The sequence below is a fragment of the Balaenoptera musculus genome, chromosome 13 (assembly GCF_009873245.2).
Source record: "Balaenoptera musculus isolate JJ_BM4_2016_0621 chromosome 13, mBalMus1.pri.v3, whole genome shotgun sequence".
Lineage (NCBI taxonomy): Eukaryota > Metazoa > Chordata > Mammalia > Artiodactyla > Balaenopteridae > Balaenoptera > Balaenoptera musculus.
In genome coordinates this window covers 60,546,971-60,563,175 of record NC_045797.1, presented here as the reverse complement: position 1 = coordinate 60,563,175, position 16,205 = coordinate 60,546,971, and the positions used below count along the sequence as shown (strand labels likewise).

The window sequence follows — 16,205 nt, the reverse complement described above, 5'->3', positions numbered from 1 at the left end:
TTACACATCAATGATAAAGCTAAAAAAAAAAGGGTGGGGGGGGCAAGAGTAAGAAAGAAAACTGCACTAGATGAAAATCTTGAGAAAACTATTCCCCCTCCACAGTGTCATTTTCATTGTTTGTAAGACGAAGTCTACTCATGGGAACAGGGACACTGCAGCTTCGTGATGGCAGGGTCTTATCTCTAGTCCTACAATGAACAGACAGTTATGGCATGGTAATTGACTAGATTAGACAACGATTACAGGAAACAATGAATCTTCATTTTTGAGAAGAAGCATTCCTTAACGCTGTGATGGTCTATAACAGTTACAGTAGGTTAGTCATACTTAACACCTGACAATTTAGAAGCAGAAACCACCTAACTTTTGGAGTAGGGACTCTGAATCTCAAGTTATAAATGTATCACATTCATATTTTCTACTGGTTTTAAGCTCGCTTTCTTCCCCTAGATTTATTATTATGCTGATTTTAAGAAAGTATCTCAATAAGCACTGTAAGTATACTCAGCCATTCACTCATCAAACCCTTCTTAGGTGCTTACTCTTGCCTTGCATTTGCTATTGCGCTAGGGCCTGAGGCAACAAAGACAAATAATACATGGTTTTCACCTTCCATGGACTCACCGACTGATACAATGAAAGGAGAGTGAGAAAACTGCTGAGAGAAAGGGATGTTTTTTTAAATTTGTTTTAAATGACCTATCTTCCCACCTCACTACACGCAGTGACTACGTACGCTGCCTGGCACCTAACGGACACTCAGTGGTTTGAGAAATGAATGAATGAATCACAGGAAGCACCAAGGATGGAAGAATCTTAATGGACTATGAAAAGGTGAGACAGTGGATTCAAAGACAAAAGTTCACCTGTTCACAGGCAAAGATGGAAGGGGCAATTCCAGGCAGAGGGAATATAGAGCAAGAGCACAAGAGATAGAAACGAGCAAGGCGTGCTGAGGAAACTACAAGTGTTTGGTATTAGACTGAGCACAGACTGTAAGGCAGAAGTAGCTGAAGACTGTTGGTAATGGGGAAGCGAAGGAGTCACTGCAGGATTTAAAGGTCAGTTCTATGTATTTTTCCTCGAATTTTAATTTAAAAAATTATACCACAAATCGTTTGAAAAATGAGTTTTTAAAATTACTCATAATTCTAATTTCCAGGTTTTCACACTCCAACTTTCTAAGTTGTAATTTTGTTGTACAGAGAATTTTGTATTTAATTTTATCTATTTATATATCATAAGGGTTTCCATATGAATACTAGCCTTACTATAACTATTATTCTTAATGGCTGCAATGGAAGACATTATACACTTAACAATTTTCCTGTAGTTGAACTTTTATATATTTTTTTATTTTTTATTTTTTATTTTATTTATTTATTTATTTTTTGAACTTTTTTTTTTTTAAAGGAGCACTATTTTTTTTTTAAATTATTTATTTATTTATTTATTTATTTATTTATTTTTGCTGTGTTGGGTCTTCGTTGCTGTGCGAGGGCTTTCTCCAGTTGCGGCAAGTGGGGGCCACTCCTCATCGCGGTGCGCGGGCCCCTCACTATCGCGGCCTCTCCGGCTGCGGAGCACAGGCTCCAGATGCGCAGGCTCAGTAGTTGTGGCTCACGGGCCTAGCCACTCCGCGGCATGTGGGATCCTCCCAGACCAGGGCTCGAACCCATGTCCCCCGCATTGGCGGGCAGATCCTCAACCACTGCGCCACCTGGGAAGCCCTATTTTTTGAACTTTTATATTTTTTTCTGATTCTTTTTAGCCTTGGGAATCTTAGAAAGATGAGATATAGTTTTCAAAGACAAAGGTGTTCAGTTCTTCACATTATAAGTAAGGTTCCAACTAAACATTTTTGTAAATTTCTCTCTTTTTCATATTTTGGATATTTTTCCCTAGGATAAAGTTCCAGAAATGGAATTACTGGATTAGTGATTATAAATACTTCCATGGCTCTGAAGAGACACTGCCAAATGCTTTCTAAAAGGGTTCTATATTTTACATTGCTACTTGCAATATGAGAATATATTTTTTAGACTCGTTTTTAAAAAAAAATTGGGTTTATTTTTCTTATGAGATATTACATACAAAATATAGAAGAATCAGAAGCATAAGTAAAATGAAGAAAATAAAACCAGACACAATCCTACTACCCAGATGTAATACTGTTAACATTCTAGCCATGTTGTACATACCTACTCAGTCTTTTAAAAACTATGTTTGTATATAATATTATACTCAATTTTCTATTCACTTAATACCATCATCTGTGGATCAAGAAATACATTTATTCATATATTGCCTTTTTTTTTTTAGAATGATAAACAACATCGCAGCAAACATCCTCATAGCAGAATCTTTGTGTCTATCCTTGATATTCCTTACGATAAATTGGTCAACTAATGTGTACGATTTTAGAAAGTGCTTTGATAATACAGTTGACCCTTGAACCAATGTGGGTTTGAACTGTGCAGGTCCACTTATACATGGATTTTTTTCAATAGTAAACACTGCAGTACTACATGTCTAATAAACAGCTAAAAATATGGGACTGGAATGTAGGAGAGAGGTATTGCTAGAAAAGTAGAATTAGAATCTTTAATATACAAGTTAAAGCTACTGGGTATGGGTGTAGATGACGCTACCCATAGAGTATGAAGAGTGAGAAAAGGGACAAGAAAAATGCCAATATTTAAAGAGCAGGCAGGCAAAGAGAAGCCAGCAAGTGATGCTGAGAATGAACAATGAAAAGAAAAGAGGAAAACCAAGGGAGTAGTGTCACGGAAGTCAAGGAAAACAAAGTTTCCAGAGGAGACAATATCAAATGTTATAGAGAGGCTAAGTAAGACAGGTTGAAAAGTGTCCAGTGATTTGGAGAATTATATTATTTGTAACTTTAGTGAAATAATTTCAATGGAGTGCTGAGAGTAAACCCAGATTGCAGGGGATTGAGAAGTGGGTGACTAGTTGAGGACGTGAAGATACTGAAACTCGTTCAATGAACAGAGGTGTGAAGAGGAGAGCGAGTAGAAGAGGACGAGAAAGCAGAGGGAGATGCTGAGATACAGAAGTGCGGGTGACTGAGATACAGAGTGGGGGTGACTGAGATACAGAGGCGGGGGTAAGTGAGATACAGAAGCGGGGGTAAGTGAGATACAGAGGCGGGGTAAGTGAGATACAGAGGCGGGGTAAGTGAGATACAGAGGCGGGGTAAGTGAGATTCAGAGGCGGGGTAAGTGAGATTCAGAGGCGGGGTAAGTGAGATACAGAAGCAGGGGTAAGTGAGATACAGAGGCGGGGTGAGATACAGAGGTGGGGTAAGTGAGATACAGAGGCGGGGGTAAGTGAGATACAGAGGCGGGGGTAAGTGAGATACAGAGGCGGGGGTAAGTGAGATACAGAAGTGGGGTAAGTGAGATTCAGAGGCAGGGTAAGTGAGATTCAGAGGCAGGTAAGTGGGATACAGAGGCAGGGTAAGTGAGATACAGAGGCAGGGGTAAGTGAGATACAGAGGTGGGGGTAACTGAGATACAGAAGCGGGGTAAGTGAGATTCAGAGGCAGGGTAAGTGAGATTCAGAGGCAGGGTAAGTGAGATACAGAGGCGGGGTAAGTGAGATACAGAGGCGGGGTAAGTGACATACAGAGGCGGGGGTAAGTGAGATACAGAGGCGGGGGTAAGTGAGATACAGAGGCGGGGGTAACTGACAGCACTTAGCTTGGAACAGTCCCCTCCTGAGACTTATGCTTACTAACATCTACTCTCATCCTCCAGGTCTCAGCTTAAGTATCGTTTTCTCCAAGCAGCCTCCTCTGAGACCTCAGACTATTTTAGGTGCCTCTGCTGTGTGTTCACCACAGTCTGGACTTCTCCTATAACAGTCATTATTTTTGTGGCACATACTCGTCTACTAGTTTGCTTTTCTCAGTAAACGTAGAACATCTGGCTTGTGCACCACTGTATTCTCAACTTCTAGCCTGGCACAGAGCCCATGTTTAGTAACACCGTTGAATGAATCAGAGAGTGGGAGGTAAGAGAATGAGAAAAGGTAATCCTAGGGTAGAGGAAAACTTTAAAGTAATAATAATTATTATATTAATAACAACAGGTAACATTCACTGTGCACATAAATAAGGTAGTTATTGAACAAAGTCATCATTACCTCATTTACTTCAAAATGTAATTCTGTGAAATGTGCATAATTATTATCCACACTTTAGGGCTGAGAAACGAGGTTTAGAGAAGCAGTTAAATAACTCACCCAAGGTCACATGGGTAAAAGGAGTTTTCAACTCGCATACATCTAAAGACTTGAAGGTAACAATCTGAGGAGCTGGAAAACTAACATCTTCAATTTTTTGAGTAAAAGGTAGAAGCAAAGATAGATCTTGAGTAGAGAAATCTACAATATATTGGGCCTTTGAGGAAAAGGACGAAGGAAAGGAAGCTAAGCAAGGAAAAGATTTACTAGACAACATTACAGGCTGAGGCTCGAAGTGCAAATTATTTAATTATAGAACCAAGTTACCCCCAAATAAGAAAAGCATCTCAAAAAAAATGTGCATTAATAATTTAGTTATGTGAGGTTTTGATCTAATTTGTTAAAAGCAATTACTTATCTTCCATTCAGTGCCAGATACAATGCTTGGTCCTTTTACATACCTCACCTTAGAAGAAGATATTACTGCATTTCCATGTTATAATGAAAAAACTGAGTATCTGAGAGATCAAATCACTTGAACAAAGTCACAAAGATGGTGAATTATAGAGACAGAACTTGTTCTAGGGCCTCTGATTCAACATTTAATGCTTTTTATACTGAACTATGTCAGACTTCTTAGTAGGTGAATCAAGCACATTAATGCAAGTCAGCAGAGGACCAACTAACTGGCAAATGGTCTTATGATCATCCAACTACATACCTGCCTCTATGTTTGGGAAATTAATGAATGGGGCTGGAGAATTAAGAACAATTTTGGAAGCTATCTTTTTAAAAATAAAAATCATTCAATCATTTAGAATGTAATTTCTACAGACAAGAAAAGTAATGTAAGTTTTAGTTAAAAATTAGATATGTGAAAATTAACATAGAATTTCTGTGAATTTCAGAGTGAGAAAACAATCGCATTATAGTATCTTTCCAACACTACTTCCACCTAAAACTATGGATTTGCATTAGTTTGAAAAAAAACTAAAATTTTATCAATAAAAACAAACATTTTATCAATGCAAATATTATTTTACTTCTCTAAGCCAAAAGATGACAGCAGAGTGAAAATAAAGGAACACTCAGGGATACTCTATGAAAACAACTTGATCTAAAAATCAGAGAGAAAAACTAATTTATATAATATCTTATTGCTCTACATTTTCCTTTTTTATTCCCCTTCTGTGACAAAAAAAAGTTCACAAAAACCCAGAGGTCCTTTATCTGAACTGTATCATCTGGATGTTGCATGCCTTGAGCCAGCAATTGTCTGCTGGGTGGTCACAGGCTGCTGATGCCGTGGAAACAGGTAAGTGAGATACTGGGTTGGCAGAGGAAGGAATAGAGAGCTACTTGAAGCACCTGAGGGCAGACAGATAAGTATTTGAAAACAACTGGCAGAAGAGACTTAGAAAAGTGAATTTAAAACAATATCATTATTTTAAAAAAAGTGGCTATGGGAATAAAAGAGGTAAAAACAGCTATAAAAAAACAAAACATACAAACAACAACCAAAAAACCCTACAGCCTCAGTATCAATGGGTGGCGGCAAGTCTCCTGAAATTTAATCAAATAAGATCCTTGGCGTAAATTTTTTCTATTTTTTTTTTTCTATTTGTAGGTTTTTCCTGCCTAATTTTTCCATAGCAAGAAGAGCCCTTCTTCAACACAGATGTTTTTAAAACAGATTAAAAATATAATTTTCAAAGGTTCAATAAGAGTTCTTTTGAGACATAAATGTATATGCATTTCAGTGAGAAAGAGCAAATAGCAGGTTTTTAAAAAAGCACCCTATACCACAGGTCAGTTTTAAACAAAAATCAAACAAAAATTTTTTTACCTACAGGAGTAGGGGAACATTTTCTCATGGATGGAGAAATGGTTAAAAACAATAGGCCATGGTTACCTCTGCCCATGCTTTGAGAACAGCCAGTTTTTCCATGGTTGCGGCACTCTCACGGTACAGTTGGCTGGAAGATCCTTTTCCGGCCTGAACTTTGTCCAGTGAAGAAACAAGCAGATTGTGTACACGGCGGAGATCATTGAGATCACTGACAACTCCACTTCCGATCCATGTACTACATACCTAGCCAAAGGAAAAAAAACTTTTATTTTTATAGTAAAAAGTTAACATTAGGGACTTCCCTGGTGGCGCAGTGGTTAAGAATCCACCTGCCAATGCAGGGGACATAGGTTCGAGCCCTGGTCTGGGAAGATCCCACATGCCACGGAGCAACTAAGCCCATGTACCACAACTACTGACCCTGCGCTCTAGAGCCTGAGAGCCACAACTACTGAGCTTGTGTGCCACAACTACTGAAGCCCATGCACCTAGAGCCCGTGCTCCGCAACAAAGAGAAGTCACTGCAATGAGAGGCCCGCGTACCGCACAACGAAGAGTAGCCCCCGCTCGCCGCAACTAGAGAAAGCCTGTGCACAGCAACGAAGACCCAACGCAGCCAAAAAAATAAAATAAATTAGTTAATTAAAAAAAAAAAGTTAACATTAAACATATAAAAGAATGGAGTAAGTATGATTATTTTCCTAGGGGGAAGAAACAAAAACAAAACCAATGAACAAAACAAAACAAAAAAACCTCAATGCTATACTTTAATATTATTTTTTTAATAAAAAATCAACAGCAAGTATGGAACTTATTGTACTCCTATGTAGAAAACAAAACAATATTTACTTAACATGTTTCCACTATCTAATTTCCCAAAAATTTTAACAGAAAAAAATTTCCACCCAAATCAGTTTGGTTATGAACAATTCTTCAATTCAACAACATTTCTGTTTACTAGAGGCCAAAAGGTTATTCTGAGTGCTATAGAGGAGTTAAAAAAAAAAAGTAAAGGGAAAAAATCTAGTCCCTGTCCTCAAGTAAGTAAACTCAGATTAAATGAACACATGAGAATATTTTATGACTGTCATATTGCACTTAAAAAGAGAGAAAGAAGAGATTAATTCTAGCAGGAGAAATGGGAAGGTTTAGATTATCAGGAAGTTTTATGTGTATAGATACAGGGGAGTTTCATGGAGGAAGAGACAAGATTAGGAAAGTTAACTGGGATCAGATTACAGTACAATTTAAATTCCATGTGAACTGAATTCAGACTTGTTCTGTAGGCAATCATGAGTTTCTCAGGCTTCTGAGCAGGGGAATATTATTAGAACTGTGCTTTAGGAAAACTGCTCCAATACTAAGTATAGGAAAGCATGTGTTCAGACAGTAAGCACTGTGTTCAGTCACATGACTATTATAATACCGTGGAACAGAGATGATACGGATCAAACTGAGAATCAAATGAAAAGAGAGAGGTATCTGAGAAAGACTTGGAAGTAGAAATCACAGGATTTGGAAACCAGTTACATATTTTTAGGGGGTGAAGGCACGGACATGCAAACAGTATGAGGCGATAATCAAAGGCTACCAAATTTTGACTGTCAAAGTTTCTAACCTGGATGAATGGAAGGAAGGTGACACCACTGTTTAAGAGAGATAACATAAGAACAAAGGGAAGTGTCGTGGAGATGAGAAGTTAGAGAGCATGATTTTGACTGTGAACTTTGTGACATGCTGTGTTCAAAGTACCAGCAAGAGACATGTGGAAAGATATTCAGTGGGCAGATGGAAACCTGGGTCTGGATTTCAGGAGCAAAGACAGAGGTAACTAAGTCGATCTAGGAATTCTCCACACAAAGACGATCACTAAACCGATGGTCCTAGGTAACTTTCTTCAAGGACTGAGGTATTAAAAAAAAAAAGCCTTAAGGACAGAACACAGGGAAAATAAACTTCAGGGACAAGTCGAATAAGAAATTGAAAAGAAAACACCAGAAAAGCAATAGGACAACCAGGCAAGTGTGGTGATACTGGAACCAAAGGAAGAATGCCAAGAAGGAAGGGGCTGGGCTTCCCTGGTTGTGCAGTGGTTAGGAATCCGCCTGCCAATGCAGGGGACACGGGTTCAAGCCCTGGTCCAGGAAGATCCCACATGCTGCGGAGCAACCAAGCCCGTGAGCCACAACTACTGAGCCTGTGCTCTAGAGCCCGCGAGCCACAACTACTGAAGTCTGCGTGCCTAGAGCCCGTGCTCCGCAACAAGAGAAGCCACCACAATGAGAGGACTGCGCACCACAGCGAAGAGTGGCCCCCGCTTGCCACAGCTAGAGAAAGCCTGTGCGCAGCAACTAAGATCCAACGCAGCCAAAAATAAATAAATAAATAAATTTATAAAAAAAAAAAAAAGGAAGGGGCTGTCTGATAGTGCCAACCTTTTTTTTTAATTGAATGAAAGATTCTTTAAATTCTATTGTGTTTTATAATCTTCACACACATGATTTCATATAATCCCATAATAACCATTTTACCCCCCATCCCTACATTGCCCCACTCCCCTTTTCCTCTCCCCACTGGTAACCACTAGTTTGTTCTCTGTATCTCTTTCTTTTTTGTTATATTCACTAATTTGTTGTATTCTTTTTTTAGATTCCACATATATGTGATAACATACAGTATTTGTCTTTCTCTGACTTATTTCACTTAGCATAATGCCTTCCAAGTCCATCTATGTTGCTGCAAAATTCTGTTCTTTTTTACGGTTGAATAGTATTCCATTGTGTATATATACCACATCCTCTTTATCCATTCATCTGTTGATGGACACTTAGGTTGCTTCCATATCTTGGCAACTGTAAAAAATGCTGCTAGGAACATTGAGGTGCATGTATCTTTTCAAATTAGTATTTTGGTTTTTCTCGGATACATACCCAGGAGTGGAATTACTGGGTCATATGGTAGCTCTATTTTTAGTTTTTTGAGAAACCTCCATACTGTTTTCCATAGTGGCTGCAACAACCTACATTCTTACCAACAGTGTGTGAGGATTCCCTTTTCTCTACATCTTCGCCATTTGTTATTTATGTTTTTTTTTTTATTTAACATAATCATTCTGACTGGTGTGAGGTGATAGCTAATGGTGGTTTTATTTGCATTTCCCTGATGATTAGTGATGGTGAGCATTTTTTCATGTGCCTGTTAGCCATCTGCATTTCCGCTTTGGAAAAATGTCTAGTCAGTTCTTCTGCCCAGTTTTTAATCTGGTTGTTTGTTTTGATGTTGAGTTGTATGAGCTGTTTATATATGTTGGAATATTAACCCCTTATTGGTCATATCATTTGCAAATATCTTCTACCATTCAGTAGGTTGTCTACTATTTGTTTTGTGTGTGGCAGCTTTAAGTTATTAGTTTTTAAAATCAGTACTTTTTCATGGAAAAAACCTGATCCAAAATCTGTCATTTCCAAATTCATTCTACGAGGCCAGCATTACCCTGATACCAAAACCAGACAAAGATACCACAAAAAAAGAAAATTACAGGCCAATATCACTGATGAATGTAGATGCAAAAATCCTCAACAAAATATTAGCAAACCAAATCCAACAACATATTAAAAGGATCATACACCATGATCAAGTGGGATTTATCCCAGGGATACAAGAATTCTTCAATATCTGCAAATCAATCAGTGTGTACACCACATTAACAAACTGAAGAATAAAAACCATATGATCATCTCAATAGATGCAGAAAAAGCTTTTGATTAAGTTCAACATCCATTTATGATAAAAACTCTCCAGAAAGTGGGCACAGAGGGAACATATGTCAACATAATAAGGGTCATATATGACAAACACACAGCTACCATCATACTCAATGGTATAAACCTGAAAGCATTTCCTCTAAGATTAAGAACAAGACAAGGATGTCTACTCTCGCCACTTTTATTCAACATAGTTTTGGAAGTCCTAGCCACAACAATCAGAGAAAAAAAAGAAATAAAAGAATTCCAAATTGGAAAGGAAGAAGTAAAATTATCACTGTTTGCAGATGACATGATACTATACATAGAAAATCCTAAAGATGCTATCAGAAAACTACTAGAGCTCATCAATGAATTCAGTAAAGCTGCAGGATACAAAATTAATACATAGAAATCTGTTGCACTTCTATACACTAACAATGAACTATCAGAAAGAGAAATTGAAAAAACAATCCCATTGACCATTGCATCAAAAAGAATAAAATACCTAGGAATAAACCTACCTAAGGAGGTAAAAGACATGTACTCAGAAAACTATAAGATGCTGATGAAAGAAATTGAAGATGACACAAACATATGGAAAGATATACTGTGTTCCTGGTTTGGAAGAATTAATATTGTTATAATGACCATATGACCGAAGGCAATCTAGATTCAACGCAATCCCTATCAAACTACCCATGGCATTTTTCACAGAACTAGAACAAATAATTTTAAAATTTGTATGGAAACACAAAAGTCCCTGAACAGCAAAACAATCTTGAGAAAGAAGAACAGAGCTGGAAGAATCATGCTCCCTGACTTCACACTATACTACAAAGCTACAGTCATCAAAACAGTATAGTACTGGCACAAAAACATACACAGAGATCAATGGAACAGAACAGAGAGCCTAGAAATAAGCCCCCACACTTATGGTCAATTAATCAATGACAAAGGTGGCAAGAATATACAATGCAGAAAAGACAGTCTCTTCAATAAGTGGTGCTGGGAAAACTGGACAGCTACATGTAAAAGAATGAAACCAGAACATTCTCTAACACCATACACAAAAATAAACTCAAAATGGATTAAAGACCTAAATGTAAGACCTGTTACTATAAAACTCCTAGAGCAAAATATAGGCAGAATACTCTAAATTGCAGCAATATTTTTTTTGGATCTGTCTCCTAAAGCAAAGGAAATAGAACAAAAATAAACAAATGGGGCCAGTTAAACTTAAAAGCTTGCATAGCAAAGGAAACTGTCAACAAAACGAAAAGACAACCTACTGAATGGGAGAAGATATTTGATAGTACCAACTTTACTCAACAGTTACAAGTCCTCACTTTCTTACCTGAAATCCTGAGGCTAAAACGTGTTGCACAATTCACAACATTTTCGTAAAAGGTAATAAGGTAGATGAACTTAATTAAGGGATGAAGCAAGATGTGTAGCAGCACCCCATAATTAACACATGGATATTTCCGTAATGAAATGTAGTACGAATCACACTAAAAGAAATCAATCAGGGATTTCCCTGGTGGCGCAGTGGTTAAGAGTCCACCTGCCAATGCAGGGGACATGGGTTTGAGCCCTGGTCCAGGAAGATCTCACATGCCACGGAGCAACTAAGCCCGTGTGCCACAACTACTGAGCCTGTGCTCCAGAGCCTGTGAGTCACAACTACTGAGCCTGTGTGCCACAACTACTGAAGCCCACGTGCCTAGAGCCTGTGCTCCGCGACAAACAGAAGCCACCGCAATGAGAAGCCCATGCACCGCAACGAAGAGTAGCCCCTGCTCGCCGCAACTAGAGAAAGCCCACACGCAGCAACAAAGGCCCAACCCAGCCAAAAATAAATAAATAAATTTATTTTTTAAAAAAAGAAATCAATCATTACTATCGTCTCACTCAGCTTCATGTCAGGGCCAGGTGAGTATAGTCAGTTCAGGCTTTGTTAGCAAATAAATTATGAAAAAGCTTTCGGTTTTCAGAGCATTTGGATATTGAATCATGGTTAATGGATTGTGTTCCTATATTTAAAACTTCTAAAAAGTTGAGAATAAATATATGTGTAAACTATTTCATTCTCTTATAATCTTATTCTCAAAGAATTCAAAACTAAATTAAATAAAATTCAATAAGGACATTTAAAAACTGCTTGTTACCAATACTGATGGCAAAAAAAAAAAATGCCAGCCACAACAATGCTGAAATTATAATGAAATTTAAAGCGAAAAGAGATTACATATGAGTGCGAAAATAAGAGTTGGTATTCCTAAGGAAAATAATAGCATTTTTGGAGATATTTGAAAATATTTCTGTGAATTCTGGTAGAAATATAACTGAAAGTTGGGGGAAACTGTCAAAATCAAGAATTTGGTGCTAAGTTTGCTTTGCAAAAACCCAAGTACTTTCTCCACTTTAAAGAACATGAAAGCAGAAACTGTAGATACTGCATTATAGGTTTGGTTTATGAAGAAAGACAAAGCAAAACTGAATCAGCAAAATCATACTTAGAGAAAAGACTCTAGCCTTATATCAAAAGAGTGGTGAATGAATGTACACTTACAAATTTTAGACTGAAATAAAATATCTAAAGTATGTATTATGTTTATGATTACAACCCTGCTTTAAATGATTTATTAACCTACTGATTACTGTCCCCAACTGTCCTCAATTGAAAACATTTGAGGGTTTTCCTATAATATCTAAGAATTACTTGATTTTCAGGTTCAACATGATGTTTACTCTAGTAAACAATCTGGGATGCCATGTTTCAAGATCTGCCCAACTCCTTCGGTAACCTTAAAGAAAGAAACTTGCAACCCAATGCTCCAGCTATTTCAAAACCAGGTTTCCTCCCAGAAACAGAAGGACAGGAGGTCAAAAATTTAAGCCTGCCACTAGAAAAGAAGAAACTTCAGAAAGCAGGTAGGGCCACATAAGAAATAAGAAGTGTTTTTTTTTTTTTAAGATTTTTTTGATGTGTAACATTTTTAAAGTCTTTATTGAATTTGTTACAATGTTGCTTCTGTTTTATGTTTTCGCTTTTTGGCTGCAAGCCATGTGGGATCTTAGCTTCCTGACCAGGGATTGAACCTGCACTGCATTGGAAGACAAAGTCTTAACCACTGGACCGCCAGGGAAGTCCAAGAAATAAGAAGTTTAAGGCAAATTCAGTAACAGGAAATTTTCATACTACTCATTCACAAGATGAAATTCTAATAGCTTTTGCCTTTCTGATGATCAGGAGCTTTATAGGATGTTTTGTCTGCTTAAATATTATGATCTGAAACACTACCATAATACATTTATTTATACGTGACTGTGATTTCTGATGTTTGTGTGCCAGTATCCCAATCTAAATGACTTACCTACTCTAACTCCAAGGTTTGTACCATGATCAACAGACTTCTGTCTTAAACAAGGCTTCCTCTTCTCTCTCTGGCCTGCTGTTGGTGGGAGGAGTTCATTTCTCTGAAGGCCACCATTAAGATAGCAGGCTTCAGAAAAATAAATTCTAACAGAAGGAGGAGGCAACTCATTGAGCCACAGAGTGATCAAAGTCAGAATTTCAAACCTATCATTGCAAACAGCAGAACATTCTCTGCATAGAGGACACATGTAGCTTGACTATGAATTCTAAGCAATAAAGATGGACTACAGCCCTGTACTCCGGAAAACTGAGAAGGATGGAGTTGCTTCTCTTCTATCCTTAGGTTAGCAGACAAAGAATTGGATTTTCTGAAAGATTAGAGCTTAATGCACAAATCCTTTTTCAGGACGGAGCATGAAAAAGATGAACTTATTAAAGGTGTAGGAACATAGGTGCTTTTGTAACTCTCTTCAGAAAAAATAATATGAGAATAATCCCCTGGAATCAATTTTGCAATAAAATTTCCATATTGTGAAATTGTCTTTAGGATAATTTAATACACAGAAACTTGTAGAATTTTCACAACCTGTGGTCAAAAACCCTTTTATTACCTATTTATTATTACTATATATTCTTTAATGATTGTAGATTTTGAGATTTTACTTTTATTCTAGTCCCTCTTATGACTTTACATCTCCATTGACTACTGGACAATGTAAGAGCTATGTATTCCAAAGTATGTCCTCAGCTACAGCAAAAAAAAAAAAAGATGTGATTAATAGTTAGTACTTCATCATTTCATACAGAATAAAAAAGGAAACTGTCACTGTTGTATTTCTGAGATAAAAATAAATACTATTTGATTTTTCTCTCTTGGAAGTGAAATTCTAAGATATCTATAAATTTATAGAAGATAACTATAGACAATTCTATTTTTCTTCTTACCTGGCAAGCTTTTGCTATTATGTCTGATGGAGTATCTTGTGAAAAGGCTGGTCTTAGAGCAGCTCCCACCTAGAAAAATGAATACAAGCATTTTATTTTTAAAGATAAGTAGCAAACCTCGTGTCTTTGGAGATGAAAACACACAAAACACATCTTTGTTCCTTTCCTCTTTATCTCTCTTTTTGGTGACAATAAACTCAATTATACCATGCTTCCTTTGCTTTCCAGGAGATTATCATTATCAAATCTGTAGGATCCTATACCAAATAGGCATTAATCTTATTTCTTTTTCATTTATTTTTAATAGTAAATAGGAGTTTCTGAAAAAGCCACATGTTTCCAGAGATAACAGAAAACTGCTATTTTTTTCTGTCTATATTCCTGAACATATTTCTAACGGTATTTACTTCATGGGTGAATCTCATATAACTGAGACTAAAGGCTCAATTTCTTTAAATAACTGAGTAGTACTAAAAATTCACATAGTCACTAAAAGACCTTAAAAATCATTTCACCTCAAAGAGATGCTTTAAAAGAAGGTTGCTCAAGAAATATTAATGTACTGTTGTCATAGTAATAAGTGAAGAAATATGAGCTTTAGTTTTCTTATCCAAGTACTAACCAGGCCCAGCCTGCTTAGAGCTTTAGTTTTAATAAGCCAGTATCAGTCACAGATTCTTAGATATATTAGATTAATATGTAGGAGCTGAATAAGGAATTGAATATAGTCAACTCCTAATTTGAGATTTCTTCCATTACACTAGGTAAAGATACATGATTTAGATAATTTACTTTTAAGTGGTTTATGAAAAAAAAAAAGTGAGAAAGAGTGAGAGAGTGTGTGTGTATGTGTGTTGAGTGTAGAGAGAAAGAGAAAAAAATCAATGTTAAAGGAAATGAGGCAAAATTCTCAATTGGCAAATATGAATGAAGGATGAAGGGTATAAAACAGGCTTTTTTGTACTATTCTTGCAATTATTTCTGTAGGTTTGAAATTATTTCTAAATAGAAAGATTTAAAAAAAAAGACCTTCATTCTGATAGGCTGGGTATTTGGGAGTAAATAATTAAATACAGGTTTTCTACAGCCATTTGGCCTGGAAAGTATAATTTCTTTACCTATACTTATGATGGAAAAAAATGGACTATACATTATCCACACTTTTTAATTTTGTGTATGTTTGAACATAGATTTTAGATGAAGTATGATGTGTCTAGAGCCAAGATTTTGGTATAATCACAGTGAAAAAAAAAAAGTCTGTTCTTTTCTTACTAACATAAATTTTTTTCGCCTTCACATAATCCATTACTAGGATTACATCTATTGTGCCTCTTTTGAAGAACATAAATATAGGCATAAATTTCAGGAGAAACAAGTATATCTCTGTTTAGAATATAATAAAAAAAATCTTTTGAAAGTATACAATTCTTTCAATAATATTTTTCACTATTATTAAAAGTTAATTTATCCTTCAGCGTACAAGAGGCAATTGCTTTTCTTTCTTTTCTTTTTTAAATTAATTTATTTATTTTTGGCTGTGTTGGGTCTTAGCTGCGACACACGGGATCTTAGCTGCGACACAAGGGATCTTAGTTGCGGCATGAGGGATCTTTCGCTGTGGCGTGCAGGCTTCTCTGTGGTGCACAGGCTCCAGAGCACACGGGCTCAGTAGTTTGTGGCACGCGGGCTCTCTACTTGAGGCACATGAGCTCAGTAGTTGTGGTGCGTAGGCTTGCTTGCCCTGCAGCATGTGGGATCTTAGTTCCCCAGCCAGGGATCGAACCCGCGTCCCCTGCATTGGAAGGCAGATTCTTTACCACTGGACCACCAGGGAAGTCCCAAGGCATTTAAGTCTTGGCATATAAAATAACAGCAGTAAATCCACAACACTCTTTAAATGTTCCTTTTATCTTTTAAATGGCATGGCTAAATAGCTAAACATAAGACTGGAAAGCCAGGCTGGAACATCTATTCTAGTTTTATCACTAATACTACATCATGACTTAAAAATAGTGACAAGTTTTATACAATTGTTTCTTCAACTGTGAATTGATTCAAACTGTGTAACAGGCAATGG

The 16,205-nt window shown here is 36.9% G+C and overlaps 1 protein-coding gene across 4 annotated transcripts in view; it reads right to left on the bottom strand.

Annotated features, from left to right (window-relative positions):
* Positions 1-16,205, bottom strand: part of HEATR5B (HEAT repeat containing 5B) — a 91,765-nt gene that overhangs the window by 19,882 nt on the left and 55,678 nt on the right. For all 4 annotated transcript variants that reach the window (XM_036872754.1, XM_036872756.1, XM_036872753.1 and 1 more), the window contains 2 exons: positions 14,129-14,197; positions 6,122-6,301 (listed from right to left, as the gene is read on the bottom strand). In XM_036872754.1, the coding sequence (XP_036728649.1) occupies positions 6,122-6,301; positions 14,129-14,197 (249 nt within the window). The remainder of the gene's footprint in view (positions 1-6,121; positions 6,302-14,128; positions 14,198-16,205) is intronic.